This window comes from Pteropus alecto, unplaced genomic scaffold (assembly GCF_000325575.1).
Source record: "Pteropus alecto unplaced genomic scaffold, ASM32557v1 scaffold72, whole genome shotgun sequence".
Taxonomy (NCBI): Eukaryota; Metazoa; Chordata; class Mammalia; order Chiroptera; family Pteropodidae; genus Pteropus; species Pteropus alecto.
The window spans coordinates 22,772,006-22,798,599 of NW_006436811.1; the positions used below are offsets into that span (position 1 = coordinate 22,772,006).

General features: G+C 37.9%; 1 protein-coding gene across 2 annotated transcripts in view; it reads left to right on the forward strand.

The window, feature by feature from the left end:
• The first annotated feature begins 5,378 nt into the window (after window positions 1–5,378).
• CLDN10 (claudin 10) overlaps window positions 5,379–26,594 on the forward strand; it is a 104,175-nt gene continuing 82,959 nt past the window's right edge. The window contains exon 1 of one of the 2 annotated variants that reach the window (XM_006913815.2): window positions 5,379–5,592. In XM_006913815.2, coding sequence (XP_006913877.1) covers window positions 5,379–5,592 — 214 coding nt within the window. The remainder of the gene's footprint in view (window positions 5,593–26,594) is intronic. The other variant, XM_006913816.2, reaches the window with a different exon arrangement.

Consider the following 26,594-nt stretch of genomic DNA (forward strand, 5'->3'; position numbering starts at 1 on the left):
GGAGGGAAATTCTGAACAATTTGTGAACAGGGTAATTTGGAGTGTGTCCTCTGCTGGTAACTGCTGAATGGTGCAGAGAACACCAAGTCCAAATCATGCCCTACTCAGCCCTCTTCAGGGCAATGTGCAGACTTGTCTCCAAGAATTAACTTCTTGTTTGCAGGCAGGTAGCAGTGCAAGGGGAAGATACGGTGGAAACAGGAAACTGTTGGGTCTGTGATAAGAGATTACCGTTTAATTGTGAATAAAAGGAATTCAGTCAGTTTCCTCTTCCCTCCCCCACTGCAATAAAAGCTAAAAATCTGGAACTATTTGTTTCCCCGGGGTGAAGGGATTCTCAGGAGCAGGACATTTAGTGCTAAAACCTAGACAGTCTGGGCAAACCGAAAGGGTTGATCACCCTAATCCCAGTATCCTCATTTTTCTAAGATAATAATAACAGTAGGTGACATTTATTTACCATTTCATCTAAGCTCTATATGTATTATGTCATAATCCTCACACCAACTTAGGAGGAAGAAATTTGTGATATAATAAAATTTATTAACCTAAAAGAGTTCACCAATTTCTACCACCTCGCCTCCTTCAAAAAAGACTCTGAAATTATAGCTCTATTCACAAAACTCCACTGCCATCCCTCTAGTTAAGTGTTCTGTGATTTAAACTGGCTATTTTTAACGTTTCTGCCTTTGAAGACTTAATTCTTCCCCCTTTCATTTTTTTTCTATGATTAATTACAATGAACTCTTCCCCAACTCTATCTTGCAATTACCTTTTGAATTCCATGAAGCTTTACAAAGGTCAAAAACATTTAAAATTTGATATCTTTTAGTAATTTTGACAACGGGAGAGCAAACAAAGTTTGGCTGACTTTTTCCAGAGAAGTCATCTTTTTTTTTCCCCCACCAATGGGGATGTGAACTAGGAAAGTGGTCTTATGCCCAAAACATTTACAGACTCACCCAGGTGGTATTTCTCCCAGTTTTCTTTCTCAGATTCTAATCCTTTGAATGTTTATGTCAGAAAGGAGACTTTAATATGTATTTACACCTGAAAAAATTAAAGTGCACAAAATTCTGGCACACAAAATAAGAGACTGATAAGTACTTATAACAGAATTGTTTATTTAATTTTTATTGCTACTTATTAAGTGTTTGGAAGATTGCTTTACAGCACTCTGATTAAGATATAGACAAAAGAAATGTATATTAATGTTTCTAAGTTTTAAAATATCTAGTTAAAAATTTCATTTGAAAGATATAAGAAATTACTGGTTTTTCACTTTAAGTTGATGAGTTTCCATCTTAAATGTAGAACTAGGCATATCTTTTCTGAGAATTCAACTTACAGTATGATGAATTTACTAAGTGAGAAGTTTATCAGACAGTTCTTTTTATTTTTCTTATTGCTAAGGAGAGCTCTTTACACTAAAAATGTACAGCTACTTTCCAAATGAAGCTATATATCAATAGAGATTAGGTAGCACAATACAATTTACACAAATTTGAAATTCCAGAATTCTCTCATTTGAGATAAATTCATTTATTATTATTTCCTGATAAGTTATTTGATTTTTTAGAAACACTTTGAAGTGTGTTTCCTTTACAATATTTGACCACTTCTATTTCTAGCATAGGCTGGATTAAATATTCTACATAACGCTCTAGAACAAAACACCTAAATTTTCTGAAAAAAAAGTTTGAAAAATATTTTTAAATGCATACCTGAGCTGGTAAAAAGGTAAAGAAAATCTTTTGAGGCTAAAAAATAAAGAGAAAGCACAAATACAGAAAGATAAGCCCCTCTGCTGCCTGTGGCTACCTTGAAGGATCCCTTACCATCTGGAACTTAATTCCCAATGGACCATGAGCAGAGAATACTAATGTCATGCAAGATTGTAGGCTGGATCAGAGAAACCTGTATAAAGTTGTTCCCACCCCGAAGCAATGATTGCCGTGGGCAAAATTTAAAAATACTGCTTCATCACCTCCGTCATCATCACTATCCCCCTGGATAATGGTAAGGAAACGTTTTGTCTAAACCTTGGATTTGAGTCGAAAGACAAAAGGAAGTCACCTGAGAATTCCTAATCACAAGCTGACATGCACTCAGGTGTAGGACCAGAATTCACACTAATTACATGTTTAGAAAAAGCTGAGAATTTAGTTCAAAGTAGTCCTGGGTTGATAGCTCCCCTAAACAACAGACAGAAGCAAATATAAATTCTACCTGTGGGAACAAATATTCAGCTCAAGCTTCGAAACATTTCCATGAATAAAGCTGCAAGGCACACAAGCTCACAATCACAAAGCACATTTTTAACAAACCCCCATAGATGAGTCAGTAGGGAAAAAAAAAAAATCAATCCAACCTTAAAGAGCTACAGATCTGAGAATACTTAGGTACAGAATATAAAAATAAGTATCTTTAGTGCTCAAAAAAATAGAGCACTTGAATTATGACTAAAGAACAAGAGATTAGGAAAAAGACAAATTTGAAAAAGAATAAAACGGTACCTCTAGATATTAAAAAAAGGGGGATGGTAATAGAAGTTAGAAAGTCTGGGTGAGTTAACAGCAGATTATATATAACTGAATAGAAAATTAATAAATTAGAGTATATATCTGAAAAATGCTCCCAGAATGCAGCATAAAGAGACAGAAAATATGAAAGAGAGGTTGTGACATAGATCGCAGTGTTCCAGGAGATAAAGAAAGGATAAGGACAGAGGTAATATCTGGAAAGAAAGGGACAGCTTTTTAGAATTGATGAAAGATATGAATCATCAATTTTAAGAACTTCAATAAATCCCAAAGAAGATTAAAAGTAATTCCCACTTAGAAAATCACAGTGAAACTGCCAAACCAGAATCTTAAAACCAGCCAAAGAGAAAACACAGATTAATCCTAAAAGAAATGACAAATCAGATTCTTGATTTCTCAATAGCAATAATAGAAGTCAGATGAAAATAAAATTATATCTTCAAAGTAACAAGATAAAATTATTGTCTACTTATAACTATATTCCTGGCAAAATTATCTACCAAAAGCAAACACAATAAATATATTATCTGAAAAACAAAAGCAATGGTCACTACCAACAAGGGAGGTTTGAGAAGCAAAATGGAATAGCAAAAAAAAAAAAAAAGTAAACAATGGCAGTATACAATAATAATAAGAGTAATAATAAGTGTGGAGCTAAAAATCAAAAAACCTAGAAATAAAGTAATAACATAGACCAGAAGAAGAGTTACTAATGTTAAAATATCTTAAGGCTCTTATATTATTAAGGAGAGTAAAGACAATGATTAACTTTATATATTAAGTGAAATACACATTAAAATTTGAGTAACCATTAAACAATACAAATAATGTATAACTTCCAATTTGATAGAGTAAAAAAATAGAATGTGGAAAAAAACTCAACTCAAAAAAATGCCAAAAAAAAGGAAAAACTATATATGTATATACAAGATAAAATGGGAAAATGATATGTTAGATAAAGTAGATGTTAGAATGAGTCCTGTCTTTAAGAATAAATCTAACAAAAAATGTAACAAGTACAAAATTTTAATGGAAGACATTAAAAATGGGTTGAATAAATGAAATACATGATGTTCATGAGCAGGATGACTCAATTTTATAAAGTTGTTCACTTTCCTCAAACTGGTCAATAGATACAATTCCAACAAACATCCTAATAAGTATGTATGTATATAAAATATATAAGGAACAGCAAAGAGCTTTAAAAAATTTCCCAGACACTTGAAAAAAAGGAGCAAGATAAGACACATCAACAAGGTCTCAAGATTTATTTGTAAAATTAGAGTAATTAGGAATTTGTAATGGCACGGGAACAGACAAGCAGATAGATGAAAGAGAGTAGAGAATCCAAAAACAGACCATGCAAATACTGATACCTGGCATAACATATAAAAAGGTTACATTGCAGATTGTTAGGGAAGCAAGGGACTTTCAGTAAAGATTTTTAAAAATTGGATCTCTATACTGAGATATGAAATAGATTTAAAAAATTATAAAACACAAATCTGGATGATTTAAAAATTTAAATGTGAAAGCTAAAACTTTGAAATAAGAGCAAAGAGGTATGTATTTATTATAGCTGGGGAGGGATTTCTGAATCTAGATCCCTAAAGCACAAATCATTTAGTATAAAGCTTGATGAATTTTACTGCATTAAAATTAAGACTTTTTATCAAATGGCCACATAAAGACAAGCCATAAACTAGGGGAAAATATTTGCAACATATATAATCAACAAAAGATTCCTAACCAGACTACATATAGAATTAATTTAAATTATAAAAAGTCACACAACTCAATGGATAAAATGAGAAAAAGCTACAAATGTCTTTGTAAATAAAAGCACAAGAAGCCAATAAACACATGAAAAGATGCTCAACCTCATTAATAATTGGAAAATACAAACTAATAATCATAGTGTGATACCTTTACAGCCACGAGAGTGGCCAAAAGAAAACAGGAACAATTCTGACAGCACCACAGTATGGAGTATTATGAAACAGGGAAATGAGAGTTCACCCGCTGGTACTGGGAGGGTAAACTGCTAGAACTACTTAGTATAGCAACTTAGTATTATCTGTAAAGTTGAAAATGACTATTTCCTACATCCTAGTAATTCTATTTCTAGACTATACCCTGAGGAAACTCTTGCACATGTGCACAAGGAGAAATGTGTGAGAATCTTTATAGCTGTACCGACTGCTGTTGGGTGGAGGGAACAATGTAAATGTTAATCTCCAGGAAAAATGGATAAATAAATAGTAGTATATTAATAAAATATTATATTCTGCTTTAGTATTTAATGAACAATAGCTACATGCCTGAACAGAGATAAATCTTGCAAGCATAATATTGTGTAAAAAACAGGTTACAAAAGATTACGTACTATATGATTCCATTTATATAAAGATTAAGAAATCTGCAAGACCAAAGCCATTAGTCAAAAAAGCCTCAACTGTTGCTGTATAATTTGTACTTTGTAATATCTGGTAGTTGCACGGTTCGTTAAGCTTCAGGATAACAGAAAATTAAGCATTAACTTTGGTGCTATGAAAAAATAATCTGTGAAATCCAAACCTTTACAATCCTCTACAAAATTTTAGTAAAATATCTATGTAGAAAATTAGGAGGATCACCTTAGGCTAGCTTTAAAGCGCCATCGGTAAATCAGACTTTATCCTAAATTCTGGTACTTCCTTAGGCCACCCAAGCATGAAATACTGTCACCTACCCACATTAACTTACTGTAACACTTGTCCAAGTGTTATTTGTCCGCTGCATACCTAGACCACCAAAGCGTTCTGTTTGGACAGTCACTGGAGAAGGCTGAGCGACATGTCCAGGGCACAGATTTCAGCTCTAGTGTTTGGTGTTGGAGGGTTTGGAGCTCTCGTTGCTGCCACCACGTCCAACGAGTGGAAAGTAACAACCCGGGCATCATCGGTGATAACTGCCACTTGGGTTTACCAGGGTCTGTGGATGAACTGCGCAGGTAACGCGTTGGGTTCTTTCCATTGCCGACCGCACTTTACTATCTTCAAAGTAGAAGGTAAATATAATAACTTTGTTTTGGATGGAGGTAAAATGTCACTTTTCCCATCACTATGCTGAAGTAGCTGTATACAGTTGGCTGTTAACTCTGTAAAGGCTGAATGCTCAAAGTGCCATGATTTGCTCAGGACGGATGGGGCTGTATGAACATTGGCTGAAAGAATTAAATCGCATATTTTATATGGCAAAGGAAATACACGCGCGCGCGCACACACACACACACACACACACACACATATACACATGCTGTCAACGAATCATTCATTATCCTATTCTTCCTTGGGCCATCTAAACATGAAATACATGAGCACGCATATATGTATGTATTTATTCATATATATATTCAGAGTGATAGAAGCATATGACAAGGACAGCACTGAATCAGGAAGGAATTCTATGTTCAGAGGGGTTTCCATATTATCATGTTTAGTGATAAAATAAGCAGAGCAAGAAGAATTTTAAAAGCAGTTAATTGAAAGAAAATGCCCATGAACTTTCCCTTTTTGTTACTTGGTTTTATTTTTAAAAAATATGGCAAGCTTTCATGGTTATGCATATTAGAAACCCTATTACAAGTAAATGTATGTATCTTAAAGAGGGAGCTTTTTTAAAAAAAGGCATTTTCATCCCTTAGGACACCTCCAGGGAAACAATTATTTGCTTTTATGTTATAAAAATCACTATTTGCTTCTGCTTCCTGCTTATTTGATACATTTACAAATCTGCCACAAGTTGCGTGTTTATCATATTAAAATAATAGCCCCTGGTATTTTATAAAATATAGACTTTTTACAATCAAATGACAAAACTGCACCTTGGCCCCAGAAAAGAAAATGAAATAAAATTTTAACTAGGAAGTTACTAAAGCATAATATTTTATGGGATCTTGTGTCAAGTATTCCTGTCATTAGTCCGCAGTATGTGCCAAAGGATAAAGAAAGAATACTTAGTTAAAGCCAGGAGATTTCTAATGACAATCAATGGAAATGTTCAGATTTGGGTACCCCAGTAAGGCCGTCAAATGACACAGACTTTCCTAAGTATCTATTGGAGTAATCAATGCTATGTTTTTCTTCAGTCCCAACTTCTTAACTTAGGATATCTCAGAATTGGTCTTACCCAACCTTCTACCTAGGTTTCCCTAGGTACGAGGGACAATGTTTAAAGGAGAAGAGTGTGTGGAGACAGTGTTGTCCCTTTCGTGGTAGCTCTTTCTCCGTGGCCACCTTCTTGGCCCATTCTTACCTTGGGCAGTGAGTAAAAACTGTCATATGGGTAAATCTATTACTTTGTTCTTTATTGAGTTCATATTTTTAAAAAATATTTTGCCTTATTACTCTTCATTCTCTATTCCTTAATGAAACCTTGGTATCTGGAAAAATAGATATTCAACATTAGCTCCAAAGTGGGCTAAAGAAAATGGTAGATTTCTGTATGATTTCAATGGCTACTTTCCTAAATGCATCTTAGAAAACATGGATTAGAAATTTTGTAACTACATAGTGCTCATGGTGGTCCAAATAATCTTCAACCCTTAAAATACTATCCTCCCAGTTTTGGGGCTTGATAGTAAAAATAATGCATTCTGTATCTTCTGTGTACCCTGCATATGAGAGGTAATTTGAAAAATCTTGTCCACTGACAATGCTTTGATTAGAATATACAAACTTAATTTAATATAATCTCTTCACTATCTTTATCCTGAATTAAAATCTTATTTAAAAAAATACTGTTACTACAGAAATCTGTTTTCAACATCAGGAACACTGATTCATCTTTCCAAAGGAAGTGGAGACTCACAAATCTGAATTTCCTTATTCATGTGGAATCATAGCTGCCAAATGTTGGTTGCTTTTCTTTTATTCTTATTTGAAAACATAACAATAGGGGTGTTGGGAAAGTTTTTTATGCCAATAGGTTCTCAAACATCACAATGATTCCAAATCCAGACAAGAACTCAGAAATCAATGAGGAGTAAAAATGGTTACATCGCATTTTAAAATAAACTGTTTAACCCTATGTTGTCAAATTGGGATGAATCTCTTTAGACTTAGGCCAGATTAAGCCTCCTCTAATAAAGAAAAACAGAAAAACTTTTTAAGCTGCCAGGTTTTGTTTTTTTCCTTTGCTGGTTACATAACCTCACTGCCAGAGTAGCATCACCTTTTCGCTAACCCTCTTAGATGCCCCAGTATAACTGCGGTTTGTTAGGGATGCGTTTAGATTAATAGTGATGATGTCCTTAAAGATCTGATGTAAGGAGCATTTACACTTATGGCGAAAAATACAGGCCCCTTCAACTACAGTTCTGTGGAATAAATTTCAGGAAAATACCTTAGGGACACTGTAACTCAACCATCACTGAGGCCCGAAAGCTTCCTGACTCGATTTCAAAAGCACTTTGTCTGCCTTTGGATGCACTATACACTATAGGCTGTATTGAAGAACGGAAAAGTCAATTGAGTAAATCTGAAGATCTAATTGGCTTTATTGAGTGATTCATGAATTGGGCAGCATCCCATCTAGCAAGTAGAGAGGTGCCTTGAAAAGATTTGTGGAAGGTTTTTATAGACAGAAACTGGGCAGGACAAGAAAGTTATTAGCAAAAAAAAAGAAAGGATTATTTCAGACAAGTTTACCTTTTCTTAAGGGAAGGCCCCGGGGCTTGGGGGCGGAGGGTGTCTCAGGCAGACTGCCTCAGTCTCCTTTGTGGGAATGAAGAGGGCCCACATGACAGATTATTTCATTGGTATTGACCAGAAAATTCCAGACTGAGCTATTAATATTAAATTCCTGAAGAGGGTTGAAACTGCAATTAGCTAGTAAGTCTAAGTTTGGTGTCATGGGTTTTAGCACAAGTGACTCCATTTTGGGCCTGTAGTTTTCTCTTTAACTGTTGTTTCTCTTGTTTTGTCATGTTTTGTTTTTCTCTCGTGTCAATGTTAATAGGCATGTTTTAACCATGTAACAAAAGTATAAAGGGAAAGAAAGTAATTTCTGATGGCGAAGGCTGGATCTAGAAAGGATAAATTAAAGCTAAATCATGGTCACTTTGAAGACAGGGACCTGATCTGTTATGTTCTCCTTATGTTCCTGGTACATAGTGGGCTCTGGATATGTATTTGAAAAATGACTGAATGAACACAATAATGAATGAGACCGATAGTTCATCATGAGGGTAAAATCGTGTTCTTGGAGGAAGGCTGGGGTATTATGAATTGAGGAGTAATTTAGGACATGTACTCAGGCAACAGAAAGGAAGATCACTGACCAGATTGCAATTGAGCAGATGGAGCTTCAGATTCTGACTCCTATTTAGCTAGCTGCGAGACCCTGACTTTGGCAATAAATTCTGTGCCTCATTCATAAATTTCCTTCTCCATAAATTCAGAGAGCTGGATTCCAATTGTCCCTCATAGTATCTTTCAACAGCATCACAATGCTTCACCACTTCGCAGTAGAGTTCACCAAAGGATTATAGCTGAAAAAGGCTCCTCTAACATAATCGCTCATGAGATCAGCCCTTGTTTTTCTCACCTTGTCTATTACCTTGGCCGGCTGGCTTCCTGTGTTCCTAACTGTCTAGAATTTTATCTGCATCTTGATGGAGATAGGTTGAAATGACCTCAAATGACCATATGACTCAAGTAAAGGCACCAGGATTTTGGTGGAATGAAACCAAGGGCTATTCTGGCAGCTGGCATACAAATGACGTTGGCTACCTATGGAACGAACCTTCTCTCCTCATCCCCCAACTCTTTCACCTCTCTCTCCTCATTCTCTTACCAGCCATGCCGTTAGAACAGGGGCAAAGAACTGGCATTTGCTAGAGAAAAAACAGGTTTTCTGGGGGTATTTATTCACATATAGGGACTAGCTAGGAGCTATCTGATGTCATAACTTTAGATTTCTTGCTAATCGAAATGTACGTCTTAGTTTATGATTAAATAACAGTAGTAAATAAATCTCAAACAACAGTAGTGAATAAGTGAAAATTAATTATGGTGTCCATGAGGGAAAATTGACTTTAATAATTCAGTTGCTTCAAAATATTTTGAAAATAATGTATTTACTAGATCTCTACATCCATGGAGGACATTTACCATTCATCTATCTCCAGAGAGGCTTCCATTCGCTAAGATTACTTTTCATTTTATTTATTATTTTGCTGTGTTCCAAATGCATATAAAGTTAATTAAAAACATATAGAAAACTCAACTTTTGTCTTTGGCAGTTCTCACCCCCAAAATAAGCCTCAGGGGCATTCTATGTGTTCTTGTCCCAACAAAAAAATTAGCATAATTATATATATTTACTGACACACTGAATGACCCAAGGTACATGAATTGTATTTTCACAATAGAATCTGGACAGGATGGGCCCATAAAATTGTCTCTGTGCAGAGAAGTTGGAACAATGCTAAATTTAATTTAGCACAATGCTAAATTAAAATGCGCCCATGCCTTATGGTGGTGAAGATGGAGCTAGAGCCAAAGCAGCCCATGATTGGACCCAGAATCCTAAATCAGTATGCTGCTAGGGTGTTCTTTCATGAAAGCATCGGAGGTATTCAGGATAGCTTTGCTCCATCAATACCTCCTCTCTGAGGATACCTAAGGTTATTTATCCTGGTATCCTCAGAATCCATCACTGTGGCTGGCTCCTACCAGGCACTCAATAAAAGCCAATGGTTACAATGAGTCTTCTATTCGTGAATTAGTGAAGAAGGAAAAAGAAATTTGTGCTAGTTTTGATCCTCTTGATGTACTCTCAAAAGGTCTATAGTAGTTTAACGCAACGTCATTCACCTCACTGCATCTCACATCAGCATTGTATCATTTCGCATCATCGCAAGAAGGGTAAGTACAGTTCAATAAGATATTATGAGAGACAGAAAGAGACTACATTCACATAACTTTTATTGCAATATAATGTTATAACTGTTCCATTTTATTATAAGTTGTTGTTAATCTCTTACTGTGCCTAATTTATAAGTTAAACTTTATCATAGGTGTATATATATAGGAAAAACTCAGTATACATATCGTTTGGTACTATCTGCAGTTTCGAGCATCCACTGAGTGTCTTGGAAAGCATCCCCTGTGGATAAGGGGGAACTACTCTACATTTAGTGTTTAATGCTCATCTTGGGCATGGAATCTGGCTTTGTGGGTTTCCTGGCCTTGAACTGCATAAACTCAGGACCGGGAACTACCAGGAGAGGAAAGAATGGACAAGAGCCTTTATTGTGGTTTTCATGAGAAGAAATGGGTTAAGAAGCAAAACCGGACTAAGCGGGCCTAGGATTTGCTAGTTTGAGTAATCTCAGCAAGCTCTTGGGTACAGGGGCTGTCCTGAGTTGCCTGGTACCTGGCCCTGGGTTGCCTGGGGCAGAGGAATATTGACTTAATGTGTGAAAGCTTGATACAAGTGGTTGGGGGTGTGGGCTTTGGATTTGTTGCTTTACCCATGAAAGGTACACTTGCTTGTTATCTCTAAGAATTGGCTAGCCTTGGGAGGGCAGCTTTCCCTCATGTCCTCACTAAGGCCCTAGATGCCAGAGCATTGAGAAGGTGGGAAATAAGAAAATATAGTTTATACAGCATGTATACTTGATCCTTTGTGTCGTTTGCATAGATGGGTCAGAAAGGCAAGTGCTTTGCTATTTATTGCATCTCTCCTTTAGGATTTCACATGCTTATCTGATTTTAAGTATTTGTTTTCTGCTGGTGAACATTTTGTGTAAAAGTTTCAGGTTCATTTTTCATAGGGTTTATTGCTCCTCTGACTGCTCATTGCCCATCTAACCATACATGTAGTAAGTCTCCTCTGCACAGATTCCATTACTCACTCTTAGACTAACTTTCATCCTAGAGGAGAAGGCACCTCTGACCAAACAGTATGTTGAGGTTGGTAATTTTAAAACTTCCCGCCACTGTGCATTTTAGGTAATCCAGAGTACTTTAGAGAGCTATAGTGCTCTTCAATGAACTCAGAATAAGTGAGCTGATATTCAGGAGACAGCTGATCTACAATTACACTTTGGCCAGATTTTCATATGCATTACGGGAAAAATTGATTACCAAAAGTTGAAAGTTTGGCAAATTGCTATAATGCCATATTATAACTACAAAAGGAACCCTGTAAGTAGTTAATTCATTTATTCATTAATGAGTCTCTTCATCAGAGCATTCATTAGATTCCTGGCATAGAATATAGGTTCTGGGGACTCAGCGAGGAGTAGGACATGTGTCTATCCTCAGTGGATGTGCCGCTTAGAGAGAGACAATCATTAAGCAAACAATTAGCTCAGAATGATAAGTGCTATCTGGTGGTTAGGTTCAGAAGGTAGGCAGACTTCCCAGAAAAACTAGCGCTTGAACTGTCTTGAAAGATAGGTAGAAGTTTGCCAAAGAAAGAAAGGGAGGGCATTTCAGGCTATGAGACTCATCCAGCTGTACAACTTATTAACTGCATGACTCTGAGAAAAATGTTTAACATATGAGCTTCCCTCCCCCATCTGTAAAATGGGAATAGTATTATCTACTTCAGAGGGTGGTGGTGAGGTTAAGTGAGTTAATTTGTGTAGAGCATTTAGAGCGATGCCTGGCACATACAAGCAAAGGCCTCAAAGCAGGAGGGAGCCAAGTGCTTCAAGAACAGCAAGCGAATTGGAATGACTGAAAATGAAGTGTACAGGAGGATGTTAAAAATTGGGTTGCAGATATAGAAAAAGGGGATTTTCAAGGGGACCTTTAAGCTCTATGAAGGGATGAGCTGGAAAGCTATTGAAACAGAGAATACCTGATGGAACTTACATTTTAGAAAGATCCTGCAGTATTTCATGTTAGAATCTGAATCAAGAGGGTAGCAGTGGTAACAGACAGGAAAATATTTAGATATAGAACTGATAAGACTCAGTAACTTGGCAACTCATGAGAGATGAGGGGCTAAGGATACCTCCGAGGATGCCTGCCTGGAGACCTGGTGAGCAGTGAAAGAGAAAGCTAGTTGAAGAGCAGGTCCCAACATAAGTTCTAGTCTCTTTTCCTGGTACAGTATTTTCCAATACATAACGAGATTTCAAGCAATCAGATGCTAAACTGAATGTTTGGCTTTTTTAAAAAATCAGTTACATAAAGTGAGAGAGAACAGTTTAATTGAACTTATTTTTTTAAAACTATGCTGTTTAAATGTTTAATGAAAACCAACAGGAAAATGTAGCAGCAATAAAGATTAATGCACTCTTACGTGCCATTAATAGCATAAGAATGTCAGAATTGGGAGGGTAGTATGCCACCCGCTTCCCCTGCCATACTCTGTAGTCAAGTTGCATAGCGCTAGTCTTGGGTGCCACATTTTAAGGGACGTGCACATAAACCACATTCACTGATTTTAGAAGATGTTAACTAGGAGAATGAGAATATCTTCACATGATCTTGAAATAACTTCACATGAACAATTGTTGTACCTGGATAAAAGGAAAAGAATATGGTGGCAGGAACAGGGGAAGTAGGAAGCAGCCAAGTAGGGACACTGATAGATGTTACCAGGAAATCAGATTTAAGGGTTGTCCAACAATGGAACAGGCTGTCTCACAAAGAACTGGCTAGAGGTATCCAGAGGAGGCTGATGATCTTCTGCTAAAAATAATTGGTAGAAATAATTTCTGCACTGCCTGGGAAGATAGAGTAGATATAGATAATTTCTAAAGTCATTTCCACTTTGAGAGATCTGAGATTCTGTGAACATGTAAAAACAACTAGAAATATTTAAAGATTGAAACTCCTGATTTAAATATATTTGGACAACTAGTGGGCTCTGTGCTGGGCACTTTGGAACATAGCGACAAAAAGATCTTGTCTCTGCCCTGAAGATGTGCACAGCCTAGAGGAGATCATGAGTTAAAGTAGTAAATGTAATATATGTTATATTAATGTTCTTTTAATTAAATGAATTTATTAAATGTTAAAATTCACATAATAGTTATGTAATTCTCTACCTCTAATTGATATTTTAAAGGGTCCTAAGCAAACTCAATGGGTGTCCATCTAAACCTTGCTGGGGGAAAAAATGGCTCCTTCTAAATCCAGGCACAGAGCTGAGTGATGGGGACTAGAGGGATGCAGGAGGACAAGTCCTGTCTTTAGCAGAATTTCTTAGGATCAACATTTTTGGTTTATATGTACCAAATATAGTCCATGCATAACAACTAGACCAGTCATCCTACTGGGAAACCAATTTTCTCCAAAATACAAAATGTGGACTTTTGGCAAGGTGGGCAGGGGAAAATGAAAGCCTCTTTTCTCCCTATCTTACTATAGTCAAATGTTCTCATTTACTTCCACCAGCAAATCTTGAGCCCATCGTATCTGGGGATTTTGGTCTAATCTGTAGAACTCCTGTAGATGTCTCCACTAAACTGATTCTCTGCTTAGTGGTCGCGATCCTTCCTTAGCCCTGTGCCCTGGCTCAGTGCTCTGCCTGCAGCTCTCAGCCTCCCAGTTTCTGGAGATCAGCCCCTTCCCACTCTCCTGTTTAAACCCGGACCTCAGACTTGTTCTGGCAGCTGATGTCTGGGTTCCAGGCAGTAGATCTGTCTTATGACTGCCCATCCCTTAATTCCAGCCTGCCTGGCCACTCAGTCCTGATCCAATTGCCTCTTTGAACTCTAAGCTCCAGGCTTGACTGATCTCTCTGCCTATAACCCATTTCTTCTGCCTTCTTGGTTCTGCTCCTTCACCAGAACATGCTCTTCTCCATCCCTGTGCCTTGGGAAGAGCTATTGGAGCCTGTCTCCAAGCTATGAGAATTGGAGGGAAAGGAAAAGGGAGTAAGAAGGAGTAAAGCAGGAATCATATTCACTGCCTAGTTGACAAATAGGAATGCAGTCAGTTATGGTCTTGGTAGGAGATTGAGCCACAAAGAGGAGCCACTAAATGCTACTATAGAATTATCTGGAATCCATTTATATCATCTGAGAAAACGTCCATTTTATCCTAATGACTGACTCCCTCTATCCCAAATTCAAGTCAGTACCGAGAGGGTTCAGGGCCTGAGAGCAGAAAGCAAGCACCCTCTGGAGGAAACTTCCTATTCCAGCTGCAGCTCCATCACAGTCCTGTAGGGGGCCCTGAGGTTCTTACGGGTACAGTACTATAGCCTCTCCTTTGTCATACTCTTTCCGCTTCTGCTTTCTGTGCCTTCAGTAATCCTGAGTGGGATTGTCTGCCTTTGTCCAAGATGGCGAGCCATCCAAGTTTTGTTCCAATTCCATCTAGAATTATAAAACAAATTCACATTAGAGTGCTCATATCACATAGGCACAGCACACCCACAGACACAGCTGGTTCTACAGCTAACTACATTTCCGTATGAACTCTCACCTTGGAGACACGTCTACACAACACACACAGACACAAATACACACACGCATACATACCTCAAATTCACCATGCAGACTACACATGCATATATGCAACTACTTGCCATACTATCACACATACCTACATACATGCATACGCACAGACTCACATTTGCCATGCAGGCACCACACACACATAGATACCCATAGACCCCTATACAACCATGTAGACTCCACACCTAACTGCACACACATACACACACCACTCATTATGCAGGCACCTCACACATATTATACCCTATAGTTGTCAGAGTCAAAAGACGGACTTAAAGACTAGGTTTTTCACAGACAGAAATGTGGAACCACTGAACAGAAAGAGTTGAAGACTATTGCTCATCAGCACCATAGTAAGAAGTAATTCATATTGGATCAGTGGTCAGCAGAGAAAATTTAGCTTCCTACCTCATTCTCAAATGCCTGTCACAGGCCTATGAAGTACCTAAAAATAACCTTCCATCACACCATCATCTCTATCATCTTACTTCCTTCCAGGTCTTCCAGCTTCCTTGGTATTCCTTTGGGTGAAACTGGCACATTGTGTATACTCTAAAATGATCGGTTTTTTCCTTCCTTCCACAGCACAGACCTTGAAACCTGACTTCCTATTTAAATACCATGTTTACTATTACTAGCCGTATGACCTTGGTATAGTTACTTAACCTCTCTGTGTTTCAGTTTCCTATCTGTAAAATGAGAATAATAATAGTATCTCCTTTATAAAAAAAGATTAAATAAATTAATATATGAATTAGTTATTCTCGTGATTGTTTGCTCCAAACCATAATTCTAGCCTTTCTGAACTGCTTTGAATCCGGACTTGGTCATCTTTATCTTAACTAACCTCCCAGTTTAGCGTCACCTAAAAACCTTCAGCATATTCGCTGTGGTCTCTGAGGAATTCCTCCTAGAAAGGTGAAGACATCTGCCACCCTGTCCTACACTTGCCCTCAGATTTCAAATCCAGGAAGATGGCAGCACATATTTCTCTTCTTTGCTTTTCCCAAACTGCTGATCCCACGCCTGGTCAATTGCCAAATCCTATAGAATCTGCCTGCCCTGCCCTCCTATTCTCCATGCTGGGAGGTTTGCATTGTCTCAGGCTCAACCTGTTGCCAGCCTGGTCTCCACCTTCAGGCTCTCCCCACTGAACTATAATGAGATCAAATATTAGGAAGACATTTTCTGTATTTCAACTTGCTCTAATCAAGGCTATCCAACTCTGCCAGATAAAACTTGCTAAGGCAGAGCTTCCTTCAGTTTAATTCTGGGCTTTATTTGACTGCATTTAGAGAGTACTTATTCTGTGCCAGGCCCCGCTTGACATATAATCTCATTTACATCCCAAAGTCACCCTCTGAGTTAGGTGCTATGTCATGCCCATTCCACAGGTGAGGCAACCAGACCTTGGCGAAGTTCTGTAACTTGCTCAATTTCATGGCTAAGGTGATGGCCATGGCAAGATTCAAATGCCAGACTGTGTGACTCCTGAACCCAAACTCTTGATTGCCTGCCCATCAAGGAGTCCCCATGGCTAATTTCCAGCAAGAGGAATGTGTCACAATAGTCCTGACTTTCCTTTCTAGTCTCTCTACTTCAATGAAACTGAACTATATGCTTAAACTTTTCTCTAGTCTGTGCCTCTCCTCATGCCATTTGGGGCAAATGCCTTTCTTCATCATTTCTCATTTCTCTCTTCCTTCAAAGTCCACCTCAAATGCCATCTCCCATGCAAAGCCTTTTTTTATCTTTTAACTGGAAAGAAACCTTTGTCTTCATCTATCTTCCATGGCACTTGGTACTTCTCTTATTGTGATTTTGTCACTGTGGTTTGTATTGTGGTTATTTGTGTACTTGTCCTTTCCTACCACTAGATTGCAAGCCCTGTGAGGACAGCATTTGAGCAATTTTTCTCTATCCCTTGCCTCAAAGAATGCTCTACATAAAATCCATGCTGTATACTTGCATGTTGAACTAGTGAATTATTTGTTGAGTTGAATAAATGGGAGCCAAAACAAGACCACAGGGCATGGACACCTTTTCTGGGTTCACTATTCTTGGTGCCATTATTGAATCTATCCAGGTAGTTGCCAGGCCCATGTTTCTCCTTGGCTAACAGCATAGCACGATGGAAGTAGCAAAGCAGCCTATAAACTCATCAAAAGAGAAAGTGCTAAGATAGCATTTCTGGCTCTTAGGGAATCATGCTGGCTCTCAAGGGAAGCTTCTTTCTTGATTAAGAGCTCTAAAACAATCTCTTTACTTATCTTTTCTAGAATTTATCTAGGGTTTACTAACAAGCTTGACTGCAATTTCTGAAAAGCACTCTTTTGAAATTTGGGACATTTCCTTGACCTTTTTCCTGGTCTCGTTTGCTTTTATTCACAGATCATACCTGGGCCTTTCATTCAGATGTTAACATTATGAAAAGTCAGGCACAATTCACAATGTTCCCTCTGGGCCATAGAAAACAGCCTTATTTAAAAGGTGCAGCTGAGAAATCAGAAGATGATAAAAATGGCTCTGATTATTCAAACAGACTTACTCTCTGAGGACTTTTTTTCCCTCTGAGTGGTTTTGGGCTGAGTTCTTCTTTTGGTGGTTAATGACTTTGAGATATGGATGTGGCTGTTGGTCTTGTCCATAAATCATCCAGCCATGCATGACCACAGTCAGCAAAAAAAAAAAAAAAAAAAAAAAATGCCTCCCCCTCTGCTACCTGTCTGTCCCTGGGCCTCCTTCAACCCTATTCTTCTTACTCCCCAGCTCCGGCCCTGTCCATCCTCATCTGCTGGATTCTGAAGAGTGGCTGGACTACATGACCATTTCTGTGAGGGTTCAAGTTTCTGCATGTTATGAGCAACTCGGCAAAAAATGCAAGGTAAACATAAAGTGCTGTTCACTGAAAACAGACTAAATTACAAGCCATAACCTTCTCAAGATAGCCTAGTACCATTTGTGTTATCTATATTGCAAAACACGTCTGGAGATGATTGCTTTGGAATAGTTGTTCTTTCATGTGTCTTACTTTATTTTAACCCAAATAGTTGAGAAGAGGAATGAAAATCATATTTTAACAGTAAGTTATTTCCTTCCTGAATTTTTCTCCTGTCAGGATTTTTTCATAGTTACCCCGTTTCCTTACCCCACACACCCCACAACTCAACTACACTGCCTTAGCTTCTTAAAATATTTGCAATTACCTTTTATTATTAAATTAATTGACAGGTCTTCTCTTCCTGTTTATAAATTTTGATTCTGTCCTTAATCTACATGCATTTTTAAAACTTTTTAACCTCTCATATATCTCATATTTTTATTTTATTTTTCTCATTAATAAAAATTATGCTCTACACTACAACAGCCTATGGAAACAAATGCTATCATCTTTATATTTATGCCTCGATTCAAACGGAATCCAGGCTGAAAGTCCAGACTTTTCCAGGAGCATCTGCCCTAAATATCTCTGAGCTTACTAGCAGTGCTTGTAATTATCTCCCATCTGCTATTATTTTTCAGGGAGAACTCAGACTCTTCTCAAACTCTACCCTCAAACTCCATCAGCCCTTCCTCTAAATAAACACACAAGGAGAGTAAAAACTATGGTTTCTATGCAAATGTAACTTCTAGATAGGCCCCGAGGCATACCTCTCCCAACAACATTGCTGTGTGTGAGCTCTTCCCGCTTAGAATTCCAGTGCCATCATTTCTCCCTCAAGGTCTGACATCCCCGACATCCCACCCTCTGACATCCCTGCCCCCTGACATCCTTGTCCTCTGACATCCCTGCATCCGCCCTATCTCCTTCTCTCCCTCCCTTCCTGTGTTAACTGCAGATAGACTTGTCTCAAGGGTCCCAAGACTGGTAACAATTTCAACTCACCTATGGATAGAGGTTTCCCTCAGAGAACACCAGGATGGCCAAGTCAGGATGCATTTTAATGCTGGTGCCACATTGGTCCAGGATCCCGCACTCCTCTCCAGCAACTTAAAGAAGGCCGATGCTGAGACTAGGTTATAGTTACAGACTCTGTTGACCCTTTCCCCACCCTTTTATGGTGTCGATTGCAGGGAGAGAAGGAAAGTGTCATCTTTTCTACACTCTAGCCTCATCTTCGAGGTTCAGTGGAGATGGTAGTAGAAGAGAGTAGTGTGTGAATATGAAAGGATGAAAGAGGAGGTGTGGCAGGTGGTGTTAGGGTTCTAATTCCTTTCAGAGACTTTGATTCCTATGAAAATGTGTGAATCTGAATAGATATTGAGTGTGAAAATGCTGTCCAACTCTATAGGCAGTATGTGATTTTTAAACGCAAGAGGTTATTTTGGGGCCTAATTCCACACCCCCTCCCTTCATAATAAAGTTTGAATTCCAAGCCAACAAGTCTAGTATAAGAAAAATGCCTTTTTACAGAGATCCCTGGCTAGTTGATTTTTCCTGCTAGTGAGACTTTCCTGTTCTCTCTACAGTTTGGTCTGTACTGCCCAGACCCTGGGAGCCACAGAGGTTGAAATTCCTGATTTTGAAGGCTTTGATGATTCCTGAGCTTATCTGTCTTTTTATACATTCTTTTGAGTTCTAAGAGCCTGCATCCCATTTCTGTTCCCAGAAAAGAGACAACAGTGACAGCCTCAGGCCGGCATTGGCCTTGTTTTTATTAGAAAGGCATCTCCCTTCTCCCTTCAGGGACCAGTTGAATAAGCAAAGTCGAAGGCCTCCAAGGAAATGGTTCCCTTGATTTCGTCTTCCTTAGGCCTCCACTGGTTTTCATCCTCTCCATGAAACCTGTGAGAACTAACCCCATCTCCTAGGGAATCTGCTTTCATAACCCCATGCAACTCTCTTATGGTATTTATTACTTCCCACCCTGTTTTTTAGTTTTGAACAGTGGTTTGTTGGTAAATGCTAATGAGTGTTCCCAAAAAAGTGTGTATGTAAATGTAGGGATAAAGATGAAGATATACACACACACACACACACACACACACACACACACACATATACATATATATATATATATATATATATATACATGTATAAATACATTTATGGTAATTATACTGATGTAAAGAACTCAGCACACAATTTACAAATAATGTATATTTTATCATAAATTTCATGTAGCTAATTGATTCTCACAAAGTGCTCTTATTGACTTTTGCTGAATTTTTGTATCCATGGCCAACTAATGGTTGCAATTAGTGAATGAGTGTAATTCCAACATGATTGTTAAATACATATCTATATTGGATATACAGTAAGTCACATGAAAGCAAAATAATAAAGAAGTCATTTGATAATCAATGACATAAGTGAATTCTTTGCTGTATTTGAATAATAGTTTTGAATATTGGAGGGATATTTCCTCAATTTTTGTGTTATTTACAATGTAATGACTTCAGACATGACACACTTTTAGGTTTAATCTGCATTTTTAACATTTTCTCCATCATTTTCTTAACTCTAGGAAATGAAAAGAATGAACTCTGTTTATTTGTAGCATTTGCTAATTTCTGTGGTGTAAATGGCAATTTCATGGCAATTTCAAGCTACCAACATATTATCACTGATTAAGAAGTGGGAAGATATTCAAGTAGCACACAATTGCATGAATATAATAGACCTAAAATCCTCAAGGTTATAGATAATAATTTAGAAAGTGATGAGTTTTGAGTATTTATTACCTTTTTTCAATATTATTCATTTATTTATTTTTAATTAGTTAATTCTTTTTGGTGACATTGGTTAACGAAATCCAGTAAGTTTCAGCTGTACATTTTAACAGTAAGGCATATATGTATTTGCATTGTGTGTTCACCTTCCATAGTTAGATTTCTTTCAATATAATTTCTTTAATTATAAATTTACATATTTTATATATTTTTTAATGGCTGTGTTTAAAGACTGGCTTACAGAATATCTGAAAATTAAGCAATTGGCTCTTGAGAGTTGGTATGAGCCAGAGCAAGTCAACTCCGGCAGACCACTAGTTATGGATGAAGGTTCTCTAACTCTCCTGTTCGATCAAAGATCTAAGAGGACAGACTCTAGCCTCTTGCCTTTGTTTTTCCCAGAGCATCTTATACTTATCAAATATGATATGACAACGTGGAATGGAGAGAGAATATGTTTCCTCTTTTGGATCCATCTCATAGGTTATTGGACTTTTCCTATGGCTCCAACTTCCCACTACTTTGTGTCTCACTATCAGCTGCACATTTATTTCATTTGTCTTGTTACATACTAGCATTTTATAGCTTGGAACTTAGTCTTACTCATGGTCCTGGACTCCTGGAAGTGAGTGCCTGCAATTAATCCTCCCAGTTTTCTGTTATGCACTGTTTACCTTTGACCAGTCACAATTCATCTCACTTACTATTGTTTTCTGTAATTCCTCCCAATCCAGAAAGCCTGCTAGTTCTATTTTTCACATTTGGAAAGCATCATTTCACTTCTCTCCTTACCTGTCCTCTGAATCCTCTCTTAGAGTTGAGATTGCAAGCTCTTTGAGAGCTTGTACCTTATCCTTTTCATCTTTATAACTTCAATATCTAGCAGAGTGCCAGGAAAACAAGGCAGATTCAGTGGAAGTTCCTGGCTGGCTGGCTGGAAGCATGAAGGACATTAGAGGGAAGTCAGGAATTCTAAGAGTCACTGATGATGCAAAGAAGTTCTCTTTCTTTGGCCTTTGTTCTTTAACACTGAATTCAATATTTCTCTAGTGCAGGAGAAACATTGATTTATTTATTCATTTGTTCTACAGATAATAATGGAGCCCCTGCTATGTACAATTCATTGTTTAGGCACTGGACACAGCAGAAAACAAAGGAAACAAAGTCTTTGCCCTTATAGAGCTTAGATTCCAGTGGGAATAGGAGGAAATGAGGGAGGTACAATGTTTGCGCCCCCTACCCCAATTTTATATGTTGAAATCCTAACCCCCATTGTGATGGTATTAGAAGGCAGGTCCTTTAGAAGGTGATCAGTACCTTTATAAAAGAAATCCCAGAGAGCTCTCTTGCTTTCTCCCCACTGTGTGGGGGTACAATGAGAAGTCTGCAGCCTTGAAGACGGTCCTCACCAGAACCAAACTATGCTGACACACTGATCTCAGACTTCTAGCCTTCAGAACTGTAAGAAAAAAATTTCTGTTGTTTATAAGCCACCTAGTCTGTGGCACCTTGTAATAGCAGCCCAAACTGACTAAGACGTGGGATCAGCTCTCAAATACCACATATGTAATAATTATCCTTTCTGTGTGAATGTTCATCAGCCTCACCTTCTTAACCTTTTCAGTAACACTTCATCATGGCATTTCTGTTGCTTTCTGTACTTTGTTTCATTGATCTTGAAGAACTACAGTTTGTTAAACAAGGAGCTCAACTTGGAGCATAGATGGGTTAAATGGAAATGTTCTCAGTATGTTTCAGAACTATCTGAACGTTTGGTACTACTTGTCAATTTCTTCTTGCTAAAGATAATTTCTGCTAAAACTACATAGGCTCATAGCAATGCTCAGAGAAAAAAAGTATACCTAATATACTGTACCAAGGATTATTTCCTACAGCCCCTAATGGAAAAAGATATTTTAAAAATTCTCCTCCTGTAGCCTACTGGATAGTGGCCACAGGATTCAATCCAACCCAAACACACATATCCTATTCAGTGGAGCAATGTGATTTTGTTAGCCTTGCCCCATATATAGAGTTCAACACCTCCTTAAAGATGCAAGGGAATTGTTCATGGTTTTGTGTGTGTGTGTGTGTGTGAAATTTTTGATTGGATTAAAACGCCAATATAAATTAAACTTAAACTGTCCAGTGGCAAATTTTTTTTATAAAAAATAAAATTCTAAACTTCTGGAGAACAGAAATAGTGGCTTATATTTCTTTCTATATTGCATAGTACTTACCTAGCTCAGTGCATAATACAAATAAGGACTCTGTAAGTTCATTTGTTGGATGAATAAATTTATTTATTCATGAATAAATTTTTTATTCATGAATGAACTTATTTATTCACTCATTACTTTTCTTCCTTTCCTTGCATTTTATCTGCCATTTTCTTTATTCTTTATTCAGTAATACTTTCCATATCATTTTCAATAAGAGAGCTGAATAAATGCATATTGACCTGAATTGAAAAGAGAAATGGAAACAGACAGAAAATCTTGAGCAAATTGGACCCAAAATCTCCCAGTGAGTTGCAAATTAACCCAGTGAAATGTTCCGGATGTTTTGGATGAGGGAATTCCATCCCAGACAGGTCACACTCTCTTACTAACCTCAGGCCTGGTTGAAGGAAGATTCCTCTAATCCAAAACATCCTGTGATTTTAATTTAATTACCGAACAGCTTGCTGTGCATGTCAAGTTAGACTTCTGGATGACTTAGCAGAAAGTCTCTGGAATGATACGGAAAACAAATGCTATCTAACGAGATAAAAATAGCTACATCAGGCCAAAGAGTCAGAGACAAGTACAAATAAGCTGAAAGAGGCTTTTATTTAATGTGATGTTAGGAGCAATAAAATTGCGTGTCATTTGGGGTTAAACTTTAATTTCATATTCTTTAAAAATAAAACAATATTTGTTATCCGTACACCAAGTAAATCATCTAGCCACCTTTACTCTCTTCCATTGCTTTCAGAAACACAACTTATTTTTAGGTTCTGCCAACTCTTCTTTCTTATCTTTTATATCTGCCTGTTTGTTGTCCCCACAAATCTTCCAACCACTTTCCAACCTCTACTCTCCTGTCCTGCCCCACTTTGCTCTAAGGAACTCCAAAAAGCAAAGGTAAAACCTCTGTTCAAGAACATTTGAAGATACATCGCTTCATCTATCTATGTATAAAGCATTTTGCTTGGTTTGTGGGGCAGACCAAAGAAAACCAAGTTATTGTTTCTATCAATCAAGAGAGATTTAAACCTGAAGGCAATTTGGAGCAGAAGGGGGACTAAGAGGAAGACGGAGCTGATATACATATAAGACATGTAGAGGCCCTAAGTAGAATAGGTCCCAAACCAATGTTCCATCATGTTCCCCCATGAAATTACTTCCTGTTTCAGTCTTTTTTGTGTTGTCATGGTCTCACAACCACTCCTCTGTCTTCCAATAGCATTTTATTGTACCCATCTTGTGTCCACCTCTTTTGTTGTCATGTATGTATTTGCTTACTTTTTGAGGAGGACTATAACTTAAACCTGGAATATGATGGCCGACCTGAGTCCAAGTTACTTTCATATCTCCACAGATTACTCAAGTTTTCAGCATAAAAAGATACTCAAGAAATATTTGTCGAATTAAATTAAATCCTTAAAGTTTCACAAACTTACATAAAATCTTCCAAAGAAACAACCATCTTCTACATTGCAGAGTTAAGTTTTGGATGGAGATGGCTCCTCTTTCTTTAAGAAGCCAGGTGTGTAGCTCAGGGGAAACCAAAACAAAGGTGTCTGGGGCTCTGTGATCTGCACATTCTTAATAACTGACAGGAGAGTCTTGGTTATCTGTTTGACCTTGTACTTAGTGAATCACACACTGATATAAGGAGATTTCCTGTCGCTACCATTATTTGTTTCGTCCTCTACGCTAGCTTCAAATACTCTATAGCTAAAAGTACCTTGGTTCCTCCCAGTAACCGGACATCATTTTTAGGTCTCGGTTTCCTGGGGGATGCCACTAGCCTAGCATTTAAACAGCTTCTAAATAAGGATTCCTTGCAAACAGAAAAGGCAGCTCAGATTTGTAGTTATGGTTTCTAACTATTTTCCCTCCTTATGACCCCATGGCCTTGATAGAGTGGCTTTATGTAGTAGGTGTCCTGTGGGGCCCAGTGACACGGTCCTGGAAGGGGTCCAGCTGTAGGCCACGTTCAGCTGCATCCTGTGCACCTCAGGGCCCACCTGGTAAGAGTCACTGAGCAATCCACAGATGGCTGCCACCTGTGCTGGGCTTATCGTTGCCTTGAGAGGCCAAACCAGAAACCGAAGCCGGCTGCTGCTAGTGTCAGGCTTGGGGCTGCTCAGCAAGAGGTACAGGGCACGCCAAGGCCAGATGCTGTTTCTTCGGGTTTTGTGAGCCTTTGAGAGACTAGGAAAGTCCATAGCAAGAGCCAAGATAGGCCATTTGTATGGAAAAGCCACTGGAAGCAGCTTGGGTGGGCTCACCATGATTTTACCTTTTAAAAAATGACCCTTAAATACTACATTGCTGAGTTACTTTCAGATTATAATCCCTATATAGTCACTTACACTTCCTTTGTTCATTCATCCTGCAAAGAAATACATTTAAATTTATTAACACCAAATTAATTTTCTTTGATTATTCTCTAATATTTTTTAGAAATAAATAATTTTTATAAAACCAGAGGCTTTGGTATCAAAGGAAACCAAGAGGCCCAGAATAAGTAGACTGGTAGCACCGAGGGCTGAGTATAGTTCAATCAGAAACGCCCCTTTACAGAGGTGGATGGGAGCCCCACAGAAGATGAAAATGAGGGGAAAAATCAGGGCCTGGTGATTGCTGGGCAGAAGAGTTGGCTTATAGGCCAGGACACACCAAAGAATTGAAGCATTAAGTGCTCAGAAATGAAGATGGAAAAAACAAACAGTCAAGTACCACCTTATTCGAAAGAGGAGTTGAGTTTTAGATAGAAAAAGAGGAAGAATTTGTGAAGAAGCTGAAATCAACCAGAAATGGGGGAAAGGTAAGCAACATTTGCTTATCTTTCTGTGATAAAGATTCTGTGAGGCTACAATTCAGAGCTTTTAACAGTTCGGTTCCTGCAAGTTATTTATCTGATTGGAAGGAAAGGACAATCTATGATTTTAGGGATACAAAAGATAGTACCTAATTTATGCCTGTTCCACTAATCAGAGGTTGTAAACTGCTGGCAAGGCCCTTTTTTTTTGGCCAGTTGGTGCTTCTGAACTGTTTTGAATATAAACTCTTTGAGAGAGGTCTTGCCCTCCAATTATAGGCCCTCTTTTTCTCTATAGTAGCCCATAGGGCCTCCCTCAGTTGTTTTGCCCATGGAAGCATTTTTGTTTCTCCCTTGACTAATAATTATATCTTTAAGCAGTTTTTACACAGATTTAATGGTGTGACACTATTTATAGCAGTTGGCCAGAACTAAAGTAAGTTCAAACTCTGCCCCTATAAGAATAAAATCACCCTCTGGCAGTGACCCAAAATGTGGGCAAGGACTTGCCCTGCAAAATCCACTTTTCAACATCATCTAGCCACTGATGTCTTTCTTTCATATCATTGATGTGTTTACTTTAAATGCACAATTGCTGAAGTTGTCTGAATTAAATTTCATTCTGTGATCAATCTTTTCTTCAGTTTTCAAGGTTATTTGAGCAATAATTTCAACCTTAAGAATATTATTCCCTTACAATTTGGAATTATGAAGTCCTCTAGCTTAATATCTAAGTGGCAAGCATAATGGCCCAAGACAAACCCGTGATTCACGCAGTCTTGGATTTTGTCCACGATGATAAACATTTCCACAGCCCAGGAACTGTACTAAACACTTCATAGGTATTATCTTTTAAATCTCTCATCTTGCATCCTTGC